Here is a 21,078-nt window from a genome sequence, read left to right as displayed (position 1 = left end):
TTTCCTATACGGAAAATTAATGACAACTCATAAATTTAGAGTTTTAAAAAAAATATAATATCTCAAATTTCAATCCGTGGACTTCGATGAATATCTTCGTTTTCGGCACACCAGACGTAAAAATATTGACCATTACTTTGAAAAATCGTGGTGCAAAATAGCCTAATGTAGTTAAAAAAACACTTAATTATAAAAATCAATAAAATTAAAAAAGCAAAAAGTTAAAAGGAAAGAAAATGCATTAACAAATATGGAATATTACGATCATCATCATCATCTCAGCCGAAAGAAGTCCACTGCTGGACAAAGGCCTCCCCCAAGGATTTCCATTTTGGCCGGTCTTGCGTTGCCCGCATCCAACGGCTTCCCGCGACTCTTATTATATCGTCGGTCCACCTTGTAGAGAGAGGGCCTGCCCACGCTGCATCTTCCGTTTCATAATCGCCACTCGAAAACCTTTCTGCCCCAGCGGCTATCAATTCTTCTTCCAAGCGATGCGCCCCGACCACTGCCACTTTATTTTAGCAATTCTTCGGGCTATGTCGGTTACTTTGGTTCGCCTGCGGATTTCATCAGATTCGATCTCGCAGAGAAAAGAAAAGAGCAATGAAGAGGGCTAAGCTGGGCTTAGCCCTCTTCATTGCTCTTTGAATGACCTTGAGCCTTCTTATGAGGCCCATAGTGAGCGACAACGTCTCTGATCCATAAGTCATCACTAGCAATGCACACTGGTCGAAGACTTTCGACTTGAGAAACTGCAGTATTTTGGATGAGAAGATATCGTGTAGCTTCCCGAACGCTGCCCAGCCGAGTTGGATTCGACGATTGACCTCTTTCTCGAAGTTGGACCTACCTAGTTTGATGGTCTGACCTAGGTAAACATAGTTGTCTACAACTTCGAGTGCAAAATTTCCAACCTTGACTTGAATGGGTGCAACATGGATGTACGACATGATTTTCGTCTTGTCCATGCTTATTTTAAGACCCACTTATTGGGACATCCTGCTGAGGTCATCGAGCATAGTGCCGAGGTCTTCCAAGGTCTCAGCCATAATCAAAATGTCATCTGCGAATCGATGATGATTGATGTACTCGCCGTGATATTGATGCCAACTCCATTCCAGTCCAGAAGCTTGAAAACATCTTCCAATGCAGCGGTAAACAGTTTCGGAGATATCACGTCTCCTTGTCTTACGCCTCTGCAATTGGATACGTTTTGAGTTCTGATCCTAGAGTCGGATTGACATGGTGGCGTTCTCGTATAAGCTTTTTAACACCTTGATATACCGGTAATCAATTTGGCACCTTTGAAGGGTCTTCAGTACGACCCAGGTTTCGATCCAATCAAATACTTTCTCATAGTCCACAAACACTAAGCAAAGTGGCTGGTTATACTCCTCGGTCTTTTGTATAACTTGCGTGTGTCTAAAGTGCTAAAGCCTATAGTGCTAAAGCCTTTTCGGAAACCGGCTTGTAAAGATGACTGGAAGTCGTCAAGCCTTCGCTCGAGACGAATCGTCTAATGACTCTCGAAAACAACTTGTAAACATGGCTCAGCAGTGAGATGGGTCTGTAATTCTTCAGAAGGGTTTTGTTACCTTTCTTAAAGAAAAGCACCACCACAACTCTGCGCCATGCCTTTGGCGTTTGACCTTTGTCTACGACGAAGTTAAATAGCCTCTGAAGAGCCCTGAGGATCGGTGTACCACCCGCCTTCAGAAACTCAGATGTAATACCATCATCCCCAGGTGCCTTGTTGTTTTTGAGTTGCTCGAGAGCCATTCTAATCTCGGAAAGACTGACGTCCTGAAAATCTTCGGTGTAATGTCGGGTTAGTCTTGCTCTGGGATCTGCAGCTTCCCTACTGACAGGTGATTGCGTTGTCGTGTACAACTGACCGTAGAACTTCTCAACCTCTTTCAACAGCTCAGATCTTGACGTGAATATTCTACCATCCTCAGTCTTCAGCCTCGCCAGTTGACTCTGCCCTACAGACAAATCTCTGGCGAATACTTTAGAGCACTTATTCCGCTGGAATCTTTAATGCGCATTGTATTAAATTGCCGAGTGTCGCGAGTTAGAGACTTTGAAATCTGTCTGTTGAGCAGCCTGTGACTAACAGCATCAGCTGGGGACGTCAGAATTATTTTCCATCTTTCCTCCATAAGCCGTAAGGTAGAGGTTGAGATCTTTTTGGTTCCCTTAACGTTGTTAATGAGGGACTTGTGGACTATCAACCCGACACCACCTTGGGACAGTTGATCGCCCTCCTCCTTCTACCGTAGTCTCCTTCTGTAAGACCGTCATGGTCCAGAATGAGAAGGCGGAGCGGTAACGGGAAAGGGCCGATCCTGCTCGGCAGACACAACGTCGGTCGGTCATCTCGGCCCTCCCACAGCCCCGACGCCCGCGGCTTAAAAGATAGGGCGTAGTCCTGGGCCCGTGGATGCGTGAGGTGGGGGCTTCGCGGGTTGCGTGTCGCTTCGTTTCAGACGGCTTTGAAGGGGGATGGCAGCCGGGATAGGCTCGCGCTACCGTACGCACTAGCGAAGAGTGCAGGGGGGCGAGATTACCTTCGCCCTCTTAGGAGAACTCCGCCGGGCCACGAGCGGAGCAAAGCACGGTAGAGGCCGCGGATGCGTTATATCAACACGATCGGAGTAGAGAAGGTTATCGGATTTCTGGATTATCGTATCCTCCCCCTGTCTTCAGACTTCGGATAATTCGACGATATCCCAATGTAACCTGCTCATTTCTTCCTCCAGTTCGAAAATCTCCTCATCGGTCCACAGTGCACACGTGTTATATGTTGCCAGGGCCAGAGGTCACCGGTGTTAGTAACACGAAATCTGCCGGGGATTCTTAGCACCCTCTGCCCCACAGTTACCACAGCTGTTACGAAGGCTAGGAATAGCAGAGCTGCCGGGGACTAGGGGCCGTGGTTTGGTTGTTACAATCATTGGGGGGATATGCCATAATCACCAAGCTTGGCAGACGGGTTGGCGATCGCAGTAAGTTAGTCATAGTACTCAGAGAGACGCTGCTGCCCATTCTCTGGTGTATATTTATTAGTGGATGAAATGTGATGGTTAATTTGTCGCCGTAAAAAAACGAAAAAAAAAAGAAAAAAAAATTACGATACTACAGATTAAATAAAGTTCAGCCTAATCATCACGTCATAAGCAGTGTTATTGGGGTTCTTTTTTGTCAAATGGTATCATAATTTAGTAACTGGTCAAGTGTAAATATAGCTTTGGTGAAGTTGATAAAGTTCAATATACAGTAACAGATTTACATTTAGCATTGTTAAGGTGGTGTGACAAAGTCTTCTTATATAAATGATTTATAGACGTGTTAAGTATCCCGTACAATTGTTACGAATATTTATTTATCCTCGTGAACTATAAACAACGAGCAAATCTGGTTATTTATGACATGATTTCATATTCGCAGTTGCTTCCATCGATGTTTTATTTAATTTTATTTTTAAGGTAGTGAAAAATTGAAGACCGGACAGTTCTTATCTTCGATGAAAATATTTTTTTAAATACAATTGTTAGGTTAAGGTTATAGGTCAGTTTTGAATGAAAACATTGCGGTTATTATGATGGTTTGGATTTAACGTCATTTGTTTATCTTTTCAGGTGAGAAACCATTCAAATGTGAATACGCAGGTTGCGATCGTCGGTTTGCCAACTCGTCTGATAGGAAGAAACATTCCCACGTGCACACATCAGACAAGCCCTACAACTGTCGCGTGCATGGCTGTGACAAGTCCTACACCCACCCATCTTCACTACGAAAGCACATGAAAGTCCACGGCGCTGCTGGCGACGCGTCCCCGCGCTACGACAGTGACGGCGATGATTCCTCCTCAGCAGGGAGCGTAAGCGTAACAGCTGGAGCTGCCAGTCCACCTGTCCCTATTCCCCCACCACCGACAATGGCTCCAGCACCGCCTCATCACTCTCAGCATCACCCAACAATTACCGACAAGCTAGAGAGCCTCAACGATAAGTACCTCAACCCTCACGACCAAAAATCTTACGAAAGGCCACCTGCGCCTCCTCACCACAACCAACCCTCACATCTCACAAATATAGGTGGTAATGGTATGATGGAAAACAAAATCGGCTTCGGTGGACATTGGAGTCAGTTCCAGCAGCCTGCACCCGCGGTACCCCATGGCGTGCCAGAATGGTGGTGTCCTACGCAAGAGTCTTACCACCACCATCATTTAATGCACCATTCCGGTGCCGCTGCCGCATATTGACCGCACCGCGCTTAGAGAACTCTTCATTCGACGATAAGGAAGCATAATAATCCACGCAGCCAAAGCTCCACATATTATATGCTTCACAAAAATCCGCCTAAAGCTTGCATTCAACTATTCTTTTAACCTCGTTTCTTTAAAAATACATATAATATAACGTGGAATGAAAAGTTCACTAAAGCGCTACAGTTCTATGCTTATAAGAATACATTACGCTTATTAAAAGATAGATGTTATAAATAATCTGATCGATTTTAAAACAATTGAAATCAATGCCAGATTAACAGCCGTCCGAAGTTTCATATAAATTGAATCCTACTATGAGTTAGCAAAGAGTTTTATGAGAAAATAGAATACAAAATAGTTGTAACAAAAGTATCCAAACAACACTGGATTTGGTGTGAACTTAAAACAACAGAGTTGTAAATAATGACCGCTGGCTGTCGAAAGCTTTACAGCATGTTGTATATTTTATGTAAACACAGTGTATGTGTGGAGAAGTGTCTTATTATATTTGACAAGATATACCTTCGCGGGTATTGTTTGCGAAGAGTTTTGTGATCTCTGGGACACGTTAAGCTGCCCAGTTTAAAATTATGTCAAATGTCATTGTTGACATATATTTATAACACACTTTCTATTAGGTATGAAACTTCTATTACATATGAAATTAGCGTTTTGTCGTACTACTGTAGTACTAATTCCAAATTCAAATTTACAAATTCATTAAGCTGGTACATTTGAGTTTTGAGAACAGTCATTCATTTGTTTTTTCCTCATTATTTTTTTCATTGGCGTCGCTTATTACCGCACAATGGAAAACGTGAAATATCGGCATATTTACGAGTACGAGTTCTACCGTGGCACCAGTGCTGCAGAAACAGCTCGAAGGATTAATGATGTGTATGGCGCTAGTGTCGCAAAAGAAAGCACGGTACGTTTTTGGTTTCAACGTTTTCGTTCTGGAAATTTCGACCTTCAGAACCAACGCCGTGGACGGCCCGAGTCCAAATTGGAAAATGAAGAATTAAAGGCTATTGTGGAAGCAGATCCATCACAAAGTACTTCAGAGATTGTTGCAGGCTTCGGGGTAAGTGATAAAACTGTATTAATCCACTTGAAGCAAATCGGGAAAGTAAAAAAAACTTGAACGATGGGTACCTCATGAATTGAGTGAATCGAACTTGCAAACACGCGTCGACTGCTGTGTTACTTTGCTCAATCGACACAATAATGAAAGGATTTTAAATCGAATCATTACTTGTGATGAGAAGTGGATACTGTACGATAATCAGAAGCACTCGTCGCAATGGCTGAACCCTGGACACCCAGCCAAATCCTGCCCTAAACGAAAATTGACTCAGAAAAAGTTATTTGTGAGTGTTTGGTGGACTAGCGCCGGTGTCGTTCACTACAGCTTTCTAAAATCTGGCCAAACGATTACGGCAGATATCTTTTGTCAGCAACTGCAAATCATGAAGGAAGAACTAGCTGCTAAGCAACCGAGATTGTTCAAGTACCTACTGGAGGCCTTGGACCGGTTGCAGCGACGTGCAGTACGCATTATTGGCGAAGTAAAGGTCACAAACACCCTTGAACCTTTACAATTGCGTCGCGAGATAGCAGCACTGAGCGCTTTCTATCGACTGTATCACGGCGAGTGCGCTGAGGAATTATTCTCTCTAATTCCTGCTTCCCCCTTCCTTCTTAAGTCCACGCGAACTGGTTCTCGATGTCACCGCCTAACTGTGACATCAATTCCATCGCGCACAAAGAAATTTGGCAACTCCTTTCTTTGTCGCACTACCAAAAAATGGAATTCCTTACCAGCTCACGTGTTCCCCTCCTCTTACAGCCCGGGTTCCTTCAAACGAGGCGTGAAGAGGCATCTTGCGGGCCGGCAAGGCGGGGACGGCTAGTACAGAACATTCTTCCCGACTGTACTGGCCGTCGTCGCGTTTGGACTCTACTACCACTTACCTGGTGGTGGTGGAGTAGAGTCATTTGCCATCCCGGCGCATATAAAAAAAATCGCTCTAGGCCACTGCTGCAAACAACCACTAAGTTAGATGAGCTACAATTGGTATGTCTGTGACATCCACCGTACTCCCCGGACCTTGCTCCAACAGATTATAATTTTTTCTGGAATTTGGACAACTTCTTACAAGGAAAAAAATTCAACTCCGATGCGGCAGTCTAAACCGCCTTCAAAGAGTTTATTGATTCTCGCCCCCATGGTTTTTTTAGTAAAGGGATCAATGAACTACCTATGAGATGGCAAAAGCGCATAGATAACAACGGTGCATACTTTAATCAATATATTAATTTCCTTTCTTTGTCGCACTACCAAAAAATGGAATTCCTTACCAGCTCACGTGTTCCCCTCCTCTTACAGCCCGGGTTCCTTCAAACGAGGCGTGAAGAGGCATCTTGCGGGCCGGCAAGGCGGTGACGGCTAGTACAGAACATTCTTCCCGACTGTACTGGCCGTCGTCGCGTTTGGACTCTACTACCACTTACCTGGTGGTGGTGGAGTAGAGTCATTTGCCATCCCGGCGCATATAAAAAAAAATCGCTCTAGGCCACTGCTGCAAACAACCATTAAGTTAGATGAGCTACAATTGGTATGTCTGTGACATCCACCGTACTCCCCGGACCTTGCTCCAACAGATTATAATTTTTTTTGGAATTTGGACAACTTCTTACAAGGAAAAAAATTCAACTCCGATGCGGCAGTCCAAACCGCCTTCAAAGAGTTTATTGATTCTCGCCCCCATGGTTTTTTTAGTAAAGGGATCAATGAACTACCTATGAGATGGCAAAAGCGCATAGATAACAACAGTGCATACTTTAATCAATTAAATATATTTTACAAAAAAAAAATGACTTTATATTCCTCCCGTATAAAACGCCAATTTCATATATAAGGATCTAATATATTAAAGTAAGCCTTGCGATGCAAACATGTTCGTTTCTTAATTATAATACTATTTGGTTTGTTCCTTTCGCGAATCTAAATTTTATAATGTGACTAGTTATCAGTAACAATATAAGCTAACAGTGAAGGTGTTTTATATAACGAGTGAAGTTAGAGTGCATGCTCTGTCAAATACTTACAAAACGATGTGTTAATGGCCAAAGTACCGAAGTCCAATAAAGTACGATTAATAGGTTGTATAATTAATGTACATTTGTAGCTTTAAGGTATTAATAAAGGTCATGTATAAATAAATATTCTAAGCGATACCAAGTGATAATAGAAATAAGGGATTGATTTATTGTAAATTTATTATCTGTGTTGTTGCTATTAAATTGTACTATGTATTCCAGAATTGTATGTCTATATACACAATTTTATATATTTAAAAATAACGTAACTATTTTTTCACGGACACACACTTTAACTATTATAGATAGAAAAATTGTATCTATGTATAATTAATTGACTGAAAGAAAATGATGTATTTTAGGTTATTTTAAGAGAATCTGTTAATTGTCTTTTCTACGGCCATGTAAATAGCAAAGATAAATAAAAGCATATTTCAATTCAAATGTATTTTAATGTAATTATATATATTAAAATGTAAAATAAAATGTGCTTATTACACATACACCCAAATTATACGAACAATGTTTATTGCAATTAAAAAAACTATTATATTACTATTTCGTTTAACATTGTTATAAATTGCAAAATGTAAAATAAGTAAACATTATTTTTTTCTCCAAACCGAAATCGTAAACAAAAGTTCCGAGGCCTCCATGCGAAGGCCTAAAAGATTGATCACTCGTGGCACGAAATCTAAAATGGAAATCCAATTCTCGCGATCATTTCGATCGGATTCCGATCAAAAAACTTACTCCGTGACGGTACCACAATAAAACACCACAATAACAAAACGAGGAACAATCATATTCGAAAAGAGAATTGAATTTATCATTGAGAAGAAACGAGAGAAAGAAATGATAAATGATGCGAGGAGCGCGAGCGGCCAGCGGTGCGAGCGAGACGGTATCCGTGTTCACTTCGACTGTACCGTCCACGCCGATGATTTATCGTTTCTCAACAGGGATTGGCCGATTCAGTACTTAAAAGATTTATAGATCCTTATGGTGCATGCGCGGTAGGAGCGTTTTCTTATTATAAATCTCACTCCTGCACATGAACTTGCCATTGCCTCCTCGGCCGTACGGAGGAGAAATTAAAAAATATGTTAACATATTGCGTTCATACACGTCTCGACGGACTCGTAGAACATGAGAGATAATTGGCTCACAGAGTTAATGGGCTTGATCACGTAGACCTTACTCAACTTTAGACGTACGAGTACATGAGGCGATGCAAGTAATTGATTACAACATATATTATGAAATGATTTCAATTCGATACGATTACATCTCTATGAAGCCGAATGCCTAGAATACGGGAATATTGACTGAAAATTTTGGGTTCAAAACCGGGTAAGCACCTCTGAGTTTCATATGCTTTATTGTTTTTTATAATTTATCTCGTGCTGGGCGTTTGAATCGTAAAGAACGGCATGTGTCGTATGAAGTTCTGCCAAACGTTTTTCCACCAAACCTGATTAAAAAGCGTACTGAAAACGTTCCATATATTTCTCTCAAGAGAAGAGGAGGACTTAGCCCAGCAAGGGCATTTATAAGCTAACTAAAGTTCTAAAACAGAAAATTATATAATTCGCACTGTATTATTGTAAAGTATTCAAATATTAGACAATTATTTAATTACTGCTATTTTTTGCCTCTTTATGTAATTGTTACTTTGTTATTAATAAAAAATATATCTTTAGTAACGTATAACATCTCATTTTAAACAACGATTTCAATAAGTGCGGCCATGTGAAATTTAATTTATTCGTACCTACATATTCGTAATTTTTCCCCTTAACTTTGAGAATGCATTTTTTTCAACACGAATAAAAGACTTTAGTCTGACATAACTAGAATATTATATATTTATACCTTAAATATGAATGGAATATAAATTTCCAAGATTTTAACGAAAAAAAATCGTATATTATCGTAACTATATAATAAATTCATTTACTCAGTTTTGAAAGGAACTATCGCAGTAAATTTAAATAGTATATATTAACATTAAATATTATATCTCAAATGCAATTTACAGTATGGATGAAGCAATTGTTCATATAATAAATTAGAAACGGACCTGTCTCCGAGTAGTCGCCGCCGTCGCCCGACGGCCGTCGGCGCGTCCCCATCTAGATAAGATCTCTGCGACTGACACCTGGCCACGCCCCTCACAACCCCGGCTATTACCTTTTTTGTTTATGCACCCATGTGTATTAAATAGAAAAATCATACCCTTCATGACGCCCATATCTGCCCCTTTTGGGAATATTTGGAAAAGAAATGTCAATCAATAAGGTTCGTATTGCTGAATATTTTTGTTTGAAGGTAAAAAGGTAGGCTGGCGACAGATAAGCTATATGAAGCGCTATTGTTTCGTCATTTAACGTGATCCTATTATATGTACCTATAGCTTGCCGGTACCAGCCGGTGTTCGTTATGTTAACTCACCAGAAAGTCCTTAAGAATTAAATTACTTAGATATTTTAATTAAATACAATTAAATTTATACACCCAGCATGAAAATTATCAAATTTAACTCTACACTCTTTGTTAGACCGCTTTATATACAGTAATAATTTTCCACGTCAATTTGGAGCAAAAAATAGTATAACTTTAAATCTTAAAATATTTAGATTATTTACAAGTCCGCACGCTTATTCAAACTGATTGATGTTTTAATTTTATTAATACATAAAAACTCTGGTTCTATATATAATAATATGAAAATATAGTTTAAGTTGAATAAATAAAAAGCAAATTAACATCATTAAACGGAATTATAAGAAATATTACTAGATGTCTTCCACGCCTAGTAAAGTATACGATTTACAACTCCCTAATCAAACCACATTAGACTATTTAATAGTAATCTTTGGTACAGCTGCCCCAACAAACTTAGCGCAATTACAAGTTAAGCAGAATAAATTAGTAAAAACATTTTTTAATTACGACTTTTTTACATCAACTCAAAAAATTTACAAATACAAAAATAATGAATGTCGCTCAAATTTACAATTACTTTATTTGCATACTAATAAAAGAAATGGATAAAAATATACACACAGAAATACAATTGAATAAAAACCATCAATCACAAAGAATAAAATTAAGAAACGCTAATAACATAAAACTATCAAAACCTCGTACTATTAACTATGGAAAGAAAAATATTATGTTTGACGGAGCAAAACGCTTTAAAATTATTAAAAAATATTAAAGAAGCAAAACGAATGCGTCACTTTATAAGACTATTAAAAATATATGTTCAAAGCAATATATAATAACGAATACATAAAATGAAACAAACTGTATAATACTGTAAAATAATTTATTAAATTTAATAGTATAAAAAGTAGCAATAAAAAATCAATAAATAATAATAAATACATAAATTCTCACTAACTCATTCCACTTCCTAGCTGTACTTAATTCGTGTATTTGCGATAAGACCAGTCTATCGACAATAATGCAAGTTTTTCACAAATACCCTTTTCCAAATTGTATTTTTCTATCATCTAATAATATCATTTATACACGCTGCTTTTCCGCGCCGCTGGGCAATTGTTGTAGTAATATTATATTCATGTTAGTAAATGTGTTTCTTGATGAGATTAAAGTTTCTTTAACCCGAATAAATATCAAATAAATATATGTTGCAATTGAATTTGTACTGCATCCTATGCGTTTTGCTATTTTATTTAACGATATTCAATTAAATACATTATACCATTATAACTGTAACATTTAAAATTACATAACTATACTATCACGGCTATCTTCAAATATATTTTTTTATATTTCTATATACATCTTTTTTGTTAAGACTAAACTGAAGCAGCTATTTGTTACTGAAGTATATAAAATAATTTTCTCATACATACTAATGTGAAAATGCTTAAAATATCACTGACAAAAATTACCATCTTTTTATTATAGAATAGGTAAGTTAACGAACAAATGGTAACCACCTCATGGTAAGTGGTCACCACCGTCCATACGCATTGGCATTCAAAGGGATGTTATCCATCGCTTACATCGCAAATACGCCACCAACCTTAGGAATTAAGATGTCCCATGTGCCTGTAATTACACTGGCTCAATCACCCTTTAAATCGTAACACAGTAATACCAAATAGGTACGGCTGTTTTGCGGTAGAATATCTGATAAGTGGGTGATACCTACCCAGACGAGCTTGCACATAGCCCTACCACTAGTAAAACCTTCATACCACAAGATTTGAATTATGAAGTTCAAGAATTTAAAACAATTATTAGCAGAGTGCGTATGTTCTGGTAGTTGGGGTAAGTCTGCCTTTAATATTACCGTGATAATAATGTACTCCACATTATTCATATACAACGTTCATTATACTTAATTCATAATATTACATGATTATATCAAGTTCATCATCAACCATAGAAAAACATTTATAAATTATAAAACCTTAAAACACGATATACAGGTACATATTTCAATCAAGTCACCAATTAAGTGATATGTTAACATATTATTTCAAATATAATAAGCCAAAAGATGCTCTTCTTAACGCATTGAATTCCATATTGCTAGTGTAGTTCTTTATTTATGTTTTATATTTCGAACGGTAGATTTATTTTCGATAATCTAAGATTCCTTTTTTAAATGTTGTTTATAAAATGAATTGTTATTAATGACTTTAATTTTAGTCTGGACTGCCTTATCTGGGCCCTAGAACTGGACCGATCGGATAATCAGCCGTTTATCATAGGGATCGATATCAAAAGAAATGTTCCCGATTGAAAGACAATCACCGTAACGCAAAAAGCTTCATGATAAATCCTGTCTGCTAAAATTGCAAATATATTCCGTTGAGGTGCAAAAAAGAATGTATGATAAAATACAATAGACTTTGAATTCGGATGCACGCAACCCGGGCGGTCGTTTTTCGGGCGGCCCTCTCTGTAAAGACTGAAATCTTTATTTATTAGAATCGGCAAATTATTAAAAGTCGTATCTTTTAAGTTAGCTGTATATGTTAGACGGAAAAAAAATTAAATCATAAGACGACAAAATAGGTTGGCTCTCAATTAAGCAAAAAAGAAATAAATTAAAACAATAACATATTCAATACATATTTGGAGTGCTATTCAGAGACGAAGTGTTTATAGTTATTAGTCAAAAAAAAGAAATACCACGTACAAAGTTAGTACTAGAATAATATAAGAATAACCCATCTTTATCTCTGTATCTTTATTTATTATAATCTATGCATTTTATATTGCCTTTTACGTATGTACATATAGTATAAAAGGCAATGTCCTGGCTGACTGTCTATCAACATACAGTTTATAACAGAAAAAGTTTGGAGTTAGTCTTTGCTGTCTTGCTTTATTTTAGGAAATCTTCTCTTCATTTCAACATCAAATTGACTCATTATTTCTTTTTAGCTCGCAAATAACCTGGTCATATAAGTTTTTGAGATTAGAAAATCGAATCACGCTGCAAACACATACATACACAACCCAACATATAATAATTGTTACTTAAATTTCCATAAGCGAAGCCGTGATGGACATCTAGTTTTAGTTTATTCATATAATTCTAAAAAGACAAATAATTCGAAATTGTCTGCCATCAACATCGCTGTTATTTAGAGCATAGCCTTATATAGGCATAGATAGCATGTGTGACACTGAATGTTAGCACTTGTACATACATTAACGATAAACGTTAGCTTACATAAATAAACTTATCTTTATCAGCACAACACCTGCCGGCTGTTAACGTTAAAATGTCTTTTAACGATAAATTTTAAACTAACATCTCAATCGTGTCCTGAATACAAATGAAAGATGTAAGGGTATAGTCCGATAGCAGAGAAACGGCAGGAGCACATTGTTCCACTATCGGGACAACTGTTTTGACGGCCGCCTATCGCGTCTGCGATGTGCGATCTCGTGTCGACACTCAATAAACTAACATACGACATTGTTCCTGGGGCTTCGTCTGCGAGGGTTTTCGATATGATAATGATTACTTTTCCGCGACGAAATATATCCATATCCATAAACCCTCTATGTGTTAATGAGCATCCATCATTAACACGAGGTACAAAAGACAAAAATGGGTATCTATACCCATTAACCTTACGTAAGAATATTCAAACATTATTTAATTAAACAAATCGATCGATTATATTTAAATTTTGGACAAAGCATAAAAAATTACTGTTTGTCGTTGAAGTAGATTGTCGGTGTTGATGACTTTGAAGATTATTAGGTAGGTAAGTATACACACTACTTAGGTAGTAATTAAATAGTGCTTTTTATTTAAAAATAGTCGATTACTCTCTTTGCTCAATTGTGCTAGTTTTGTTGTGTTCCGGTTTGATGGGTAAGTGAACCAATGTAACAACAGACACAAGGGACATAACATTGACGATGGTTAATATTTGTTACAGTCAAAAATGTTTATGTGTGGTGGTGACTATTTAACATCATTTGCCAGGCTGCCTACCGATTTTAACTAAAAAAACATAAACGCTTCCGATTATGGTCTATTATCTGTGCAAGTTTGTATGTTACACACGTTATTCATTTGTTAACTAGAATCTTAAGCGTTGCTTAGACTATAAATGGCATAGCTATTAAATGTTTTAGTTCTGTTTCGGTTCTAAACAGATAAAAAGCAATCTGAAGATACGTCGTTGTGGATATACTTTTTATAACTTATGTTTCCCCTTTGCTTACACAGAGGGATATAATTCACACAAATCTTTATTTTTCTTTGTTCGTGAGGGTGCGGGCCTCCCGCGGAGTGCTGATGATGAGTTATGAGAAGCAGTAGGCCTAGGCCGGAACCCGGAAGTCGCCCCTCCATGCCTGGCCATCCCGCCCCACTTCCGATACCAATCGACGGGCTTTAGCTAACATTGCTGTATTATTTCATTATTTATTGATCATTTCGATTTTTTGACGGTTTGCAATAAAATGTCACATAACGCCTGATAATTTTGTGACACACAGTTTTTTTATGTAAATAATTACTACTTATATTGAAACGATTTAATACACTAACTATAATATTAATTTCATAAATAAAAAATCATATATTATTGTTATTATTTTATTATATTTTATATTTAGTATCCAGTATTAATTCAATTCACCATAAAAGTATATTTTTATTATTTGAAAAAATAATAATACAGAGTTCATACATTCCATTCATACGATCGACACAAACGTACGGATAAAATGGTAACTTCTGTTAAACACAAATCTTATTCAAAGATCATCAAATCATTCTTTCATTGACAATACTAAAACCATAGCTTAGTGATGTTCATAAGTGCGTGTAGTAGGCGCGTGTCGGTGATATTCCGCGCAACAATATTCATAAATAACTTCAACAACAATGCGTGGACGAGACGGCCACGTGGCGACGCCGCGGCGCGTGCCGACCTCCGCCCTCCGAAGCGTAATTATTTGCACTTATTAAATGTGTTCCTTACCTCGTTGTCTTGTCTAGTCCCATTATATCTTGCTTAAACTCATCTAGATTTGAATTAAGTGGAATATTTTTATAATTTCACACACAACCCAATTTCCAATACTCGATTTATAAAGATATAATACATATAACTATAATGATAGTAAAAATGATCTGATTAATATCAACCATGACAGCTATTATTATCGGAAACAGACCGATTGCGCCGGAAACATATCTAGTGTTCATTATTGAATATTTAAAGAAACATACATAAATTTGTATTTTTTTTTATTATCTTTCCAACAAAAAACAAAGCGGTTGGTTGACAAACAGAAAAAAGGACCAAACTCTTATGTCTTTGCCTATTATACATATATAAGAAGTAATTGAGCATTTTAATTAATGTCACATGTCACTTTTTGACATTTCACGATCATGTTCGAGTTCGCTCTTACAGAATAGATCCACAGAAAACAATTGAAACTCAGTAACGTACGTAACGTGCGAAGGCTAATTTGTGTACTATTATTATCTGTCCTCATTTCGTATTGACTTCAATTAATTTATTAACTTTCTGCGAGTGACCCGAGATGGCCGAGTAGTTACAATCCGTGAATCTTAAGCGAAATAAGAAGATTCAAACCCGGACTAGAGCCTCTGAACTTTTATTCAACTAATTTGTTTTTATAATTAATTCATCCACATCCTTATAATGAGACATAACAGAGGAAGAATCCCACCAAGATAAAAATACACCCTTTCAAGGAATTCAACTCATCTGGACTATAAGACGTCAAAAGTTGTTAATCCTGAAATATAGATTGTGAAGCTGTCTGGTAATAAAAAAACAGACATATTAAGCTAACATTAATATAAATTAAATATTAAATACACCAAGAGCAGACAATGAGTCTATGGAGATACAAATACAAGAAACAAAAACATCGCGTGCTTGGCGGTGAAGAAAACATCATGAGGACGTGTTTGTGTCGGATGAAAATAGGGGTATATTTTTATGCTTAAAATATTGTCTAAAATATGTTCTCAACACAAGGAGAATATGTTTTATTCCAGAGTACTGTTTTTCAGAAGCAAATAGTGAGTTAATCGGTCTTATATTATAGACAAGTAATAATCCATAACATGTACGCAAATTATGAGGACAGTGTAAAAAAACTAAATGACAATGAGCTGTACCTAAACCTATTCTTTAACGAAAACCTCAAAAACAAACGATATTTTATGAAAAACTAGAGCGAAAAACTTTTTTAAACTTAATAAGCTGATTACATTGACATATGTTTAAATTATTCTAAAATGATTTATCTTAAAAGTCCAAATATAGTAAAAGAACGTACATTCATTACCTATAGTTTGCAAGAATGTAGTATAACTACATATGTTAATAAAGTAATTACACGGGGCCGTAATAATTATTTACTCTATAAATTACACTAATCTACTCATAAGCGAGGTGTTTATTTTAAGTATATTTTTTGAGTTATATATTATATAAAGAGTTAGCGTTATAAAAAAAACTTATATATTTATTAAGCGTGCAAATAACAGTTGCAAGAAATAACAGAATTAGTCTATTCTTGTTCTTTAATTGGATTGTGTTTTAATCGGATTACCCAGGGCGTTGTGGTCATCTCGGTAAATGCCATCCCGTAACGCCCCCTAGAAGAGACAGAGTAGATACCGCTGGTTTTTTAGTAGTTATTCCGCCGCCTTCAGCGCCGGCGTGTCCCACATAGCCCCAACTCATGTGGGGGAAACGCGTAAATGTTTTCCAGCGAAAAAAAAATTTTTTGTGGTAATTCTGTGTGGGTAGCATTCACTCATTAGTTGTTCTACCGTCAAATTACAATATATTGTTGCTGTTCCAGCTTAAAGAGTAAGTAAGTCAATCAGAATTATTACAAGCACAAGTGATATTACATATTAGTTGATGGCGCATTGGCAATATAAATAATTGTCAATGTTCTACAGTTCCAATGTTTATGGGTAGTGGTGAACACTTACAATCAGGTAGCACATTTGCCCGTCCATTCGTCCCGCCTACCTATTTCATAAAAAAAAATCTTACATCCCATAATTGGCGAAGTATTGATGATGTGAGAAGTCAGAAGGTTTATACTTCTTGCATTTCTAATGTCTATGGACTAAGGTTACCTCTTAACATCATCAACAGTCCTTTCCGAAATAAACTGGAATAAATAAACTAAAATAATGGTTAAAAAAAAACAATATTCAAATATAGAAAATATTAATATTAAGACATTTTATAAAACTTACAACTTCATCTATTATTTTTAAGTTTGTTTAATATTCACAAGTGGTAATGGTTCGTGGGTAATCATTGAAAACATTCACAGTTTTAATTTTCAATTCCGCCATTGACAACGTGAGCCTTTCAGGCGTGAGTGTGCAGGAAGCACGGTGCTTCCAGCTGGCAACTGCAGCTTCCTCCTCAAAAACGCAGCTATATTTGTGACTGCATATTTATTCGAATATATGAAACGAAATTTATATTTCACACTTTTTACGAAACATTACGAACGAAGTTATTTTTAATTGTTGTGTTAAAAGATTTACTTATTACAGTAAGGCTACCACTATTACGGTAGGATATAAAGATTTTATATTTTTATACCTAACTAGCGGCTCACCCTGACTTCGTCCGTTGAACTATTATCTTCTTTACGCCAATGATGACTTTTATGGGAAAAAATTGATACCTTGGGTTACATTATTGCAATTTTCGATCTCTAATTTTTTTTAATGTAAAATATAGCCTTTGTTACTTCTTCTAAAACGTAGGAAAACCGCGGATGTTAAGTAGTATGTCTGTATACATTTATATATATACAATAAAAATGTTATATGCCAAAAAAGAGCAATATATATACATAATACAAAAAGGAAACTGAAGAAGGCACGGTCTCAAAAGTCTGTAGAATGTGAATAATATATAATTAGGAGACACATTAAACCCGACAACAGCGTTAAAAAAAAGACACGCGGACAAGTGGACAGAAAAATTAAATTAATTAATTATTTATACTTGTGATTTGTTGAATGTGTTCAATTGTATTCTTATCTTAATAATAATTGAGTATACTCACTTGTGTATACAGTACACAATAAAAGCCTGTGAATGTCCCACTGCTGGGCCTCCTCTCCCTTTTTGAGGAAGTTTCGGAGCTTATTCCACCACGCTGTTCCAATGCGTTCGCACAAAATTCAGTAGTGCTTGCCCGGGTTTGAACCCACGATCATCGATTAAGATGACGCGTTCTTACCACTGGGCCATCTCGGCATTTTAGTATGATTTGGTGTTAAATATAGAGATATAAAAATACATAACTGACCACTACGAAATGTTGATTGTACGGTGTACCGAAAATAATATACCCAATATAGGTAAGAAAATTATTAATAATCGTAAATGTACTATTTTTCACTAATTATAAGTAGTTATTTTTATGTTATACAATAATCAAAATAAACGAATATTAACAACTCTATCGCTGATGATCATACTTCTAGTATAAGCTTAATAAATAATATTTAAGAATTTGTCAAATGTAAAAAAAAAATTACGTAAACTATCCGTTAACTAATAAATATGATTGTAACCTTAATTATTAAACAACGTTCAAGATAAAAATCAATAAAAACACAATAGATCTATCTATTATAAGTTAACCAGTTTTTACTAACATAACATATACAGGCTCCAGCTGCCGTGGCTGCATAATATATTTGTCACATTTCTAAGAATATTGACGAATAAAACAGTTAAAATTAAATAGAAAAGAGAAAAAGAAACATATTCCCTTATCGGTTAGTGTAGAAGTAATAAAAATAGACTAGTTATGTTGTTTATTCGTAAGGGACGATACACGAATATGGATTGATAGTCACAATACTAACAATTACGTTTAGAATTTTAATTTAAATAGCTTTAATTTAATAGTTTATAACCATAACCGGTTACATTATAGCAGTTTCAGCCTCTCGTGCCATTAAATAATTAAATTATCATACAATTAGAGAGATTAAACAGCCAAAATAATTATTTGAATAAATTCGGACACTATTTTTAATCTTTCCATGTAATTTAATTGTACATTCAACTTATATGTATATAAAATTAAGATTCTCGTTAAAAAAATATTGTTTTTTTTTATGTACTAAATCTGCTTATCTTAGGGAATATTTCCATACTGTATCAATTCTATGTTTATCATTTTCTTAAACAAATATATTGAAAATAATCACCTATTCTTATACGTCGGATATATACACGTTTGACTAAAATCAAGAGTCAATCGATCCTGAATATCATCGTTATTTTTGCTCAACAAACAACATACGCTATAGTAATGATTTGTATAAAAATATTCTATTAAATATTAATAAAATCATTTAAGAAGTTAAGAATAGATCATTTGAAAAGATATATTTCAGATATAAATTTTTTTTTTTTTTAAATAAACAGGCAACATACCGCGGCATCTAATATACCTATGTGGTATAACTAAAATCTAATAATAATTATTAATTTAATAAAAATGTCTATAAAAATAATAATATAAAATTTGTTTATTATTATGTAATTTTCTTAACTAGGTAGTTCTTTTACATTTTATTTTAAACAACTCCATGCGTAAATACTGTTTACGCCTTAGATCATTTTAGGTATAGGGGGAGGATCCCCTCAATGTAAACACTGGTTTAACCAAGTTCAAATAGAATGGAAAATGATTTAATGATCGTGCAATGATTTACTACATTCAAACGCATATAATATTGAATGAAATTAAAGTTATAAATTGCTCAAATATATTTTTTTATTTTATGCATATATAATTTAATTAAAAAAAACAAACTATAAAAAATATACTATAATACTTAGAAAATAAAAACTCTTAACCAAAACAAGTCGACGAGGATGGGATTCGAACCCACGCGTGCAGAGCACATTGGATTAGCAGTCCAACGCCTTAACCACTCGGCCACCTCGTCTTATCATGACGAGTCAAAATACAAAATAACATTATTGCGGGACATCTTCAATTTTTTTAACTGTATTTTGTTATAAGCTACTTTCTCTTTTACATATTCAAATAAACCAAACGCTTTTATATGTTACGTTTCTTGATTATATCATATCGAATGTGTATTAGACTATATTGGATATATTTTATAGATCATATAGAATAATTGTTTTTGTTTTTTAATTATGTTTAAGCATGTCTGGTATTCGTATTCTTAAGTATTGATGTCATGTGACTGAAATGTCACAGTGTTTAATGAAATTCAGAAATTATTTTACATTTCATTCAAAAAACTGATTATTTTATATTATTATATTATATTATTAATTTTATTAATTTATGTAAGTACACGTAGAGCCACGGATAGAGAGGATAGAGAGGAGTTTCGAGAAAGCTGCAACGAACCCACCCAGTGGTCGTGATTATGAATTATGTGGTGACATAATTCATAATCACGACCACTCCGCCAAGAAGGTACGACTAATAAAATATGAAGATGTTTGCATAAAAATATACAAAATTGAACGAATGTTAGGTAACCATACAAGCTGCGTAGTTATGTGGTTACTGTATTAAGGACCGTTAATTTAAAATTAAATTAAACTTAAAATAGCCTTTTCGTAATAAAAAAGTAGTATTTGTAATGTCTGTAGTTCAAATAGCTCGGACGCGTCACGTTTATCGATTCTCGAAAATGTATGTATGACCCATTAATTTGTGTAGTTTTGCTTGAAAGAATGACTTGTTGAAGTTTAGAAATGTCCCATAAAATCGATGGTTTGCAAAATTCTTTCACCGAACGTCTTCTAATTACGCGCGCTTCTTATTATGCGATAAAAGATGCGCAAGTGCATAGGAAACGTACAATTATCTGCTACAAGAAGCGTGGATATGGAATATTATGTTGACGGTACTATGACAGTGAACTTCACGTATCAACAAAATCCTGTACACCAAGGATTCAGCTTATTCGGATGAACGATGCGATAGAATACGTAGAAACAGTATTACAGTTTATACTATTACAAAAATATTTATTTCAATTTCAAGAATTTATGATTCGTAATAAAAAATACTATATATATACTTTTAAAAAACAACAAATTACGTATACTAAAAATACGCTAAGCTGTCAAATAAAAAACCTTTCT

General features: G+C 35.5%; 1 protein-coding gene and 1 non-coding gene across 2 annotated transcripts in view; one reads left to right on the top strand and one right to left on the bottom strand.

Moving 5' to 3' along the window:
* Positions 1–4,908, top strand: part of LOC126778751 (zinc finger protein ZIC 4) — a 34,315-nt gene extending 29,407 nt beyond the window's left edge. The window contains exon 3 of the mRNA XM_050502373.1: positions 3,645–4,908. Within this exon, the coding sequence (XP_050358330.1) occupies positions 3,645–4,273 (629 nt within the window). The 3' untranslated portion in view covers positions 4,274–4,908. The remainder of the gene's footprint in view (positions 1–3,644) is intronic.
* A 14,905-nt stretch (positions 4,909–19,813) lies between these two features.
* On the bottom strand, positions 19,814–19,895 carry Trnas-gcu (transfer RNA serine (anticodon GCU)). The gene has a single exon. It is a non-coding gene; the product is annotated as a tRNA-Ser (tRNA).
* Positions 19,896–21,078: the final 1,183 nt, after the last annotated feature.

Source organism: Nymphalis io, chromosome 2 (assembly GCF_905147045.1).
Source record: "Nymphalis io chromosome 2, ilAglIoxx1.1, whole genome shotgun sequence".
In the NCBI taxonomy this organism is placed as follows: domain Eukaryota; kingdom Metazoa; phylum Arthropoda; class Insecta; order Lepidoptera; family Nymphalidae; genus Nymphalis; species Nymphalis io.
Note: the sequence above shows the minus strand (reverse complement) of the source record. Positions and strands in the feature narration are given on the sequence as shown.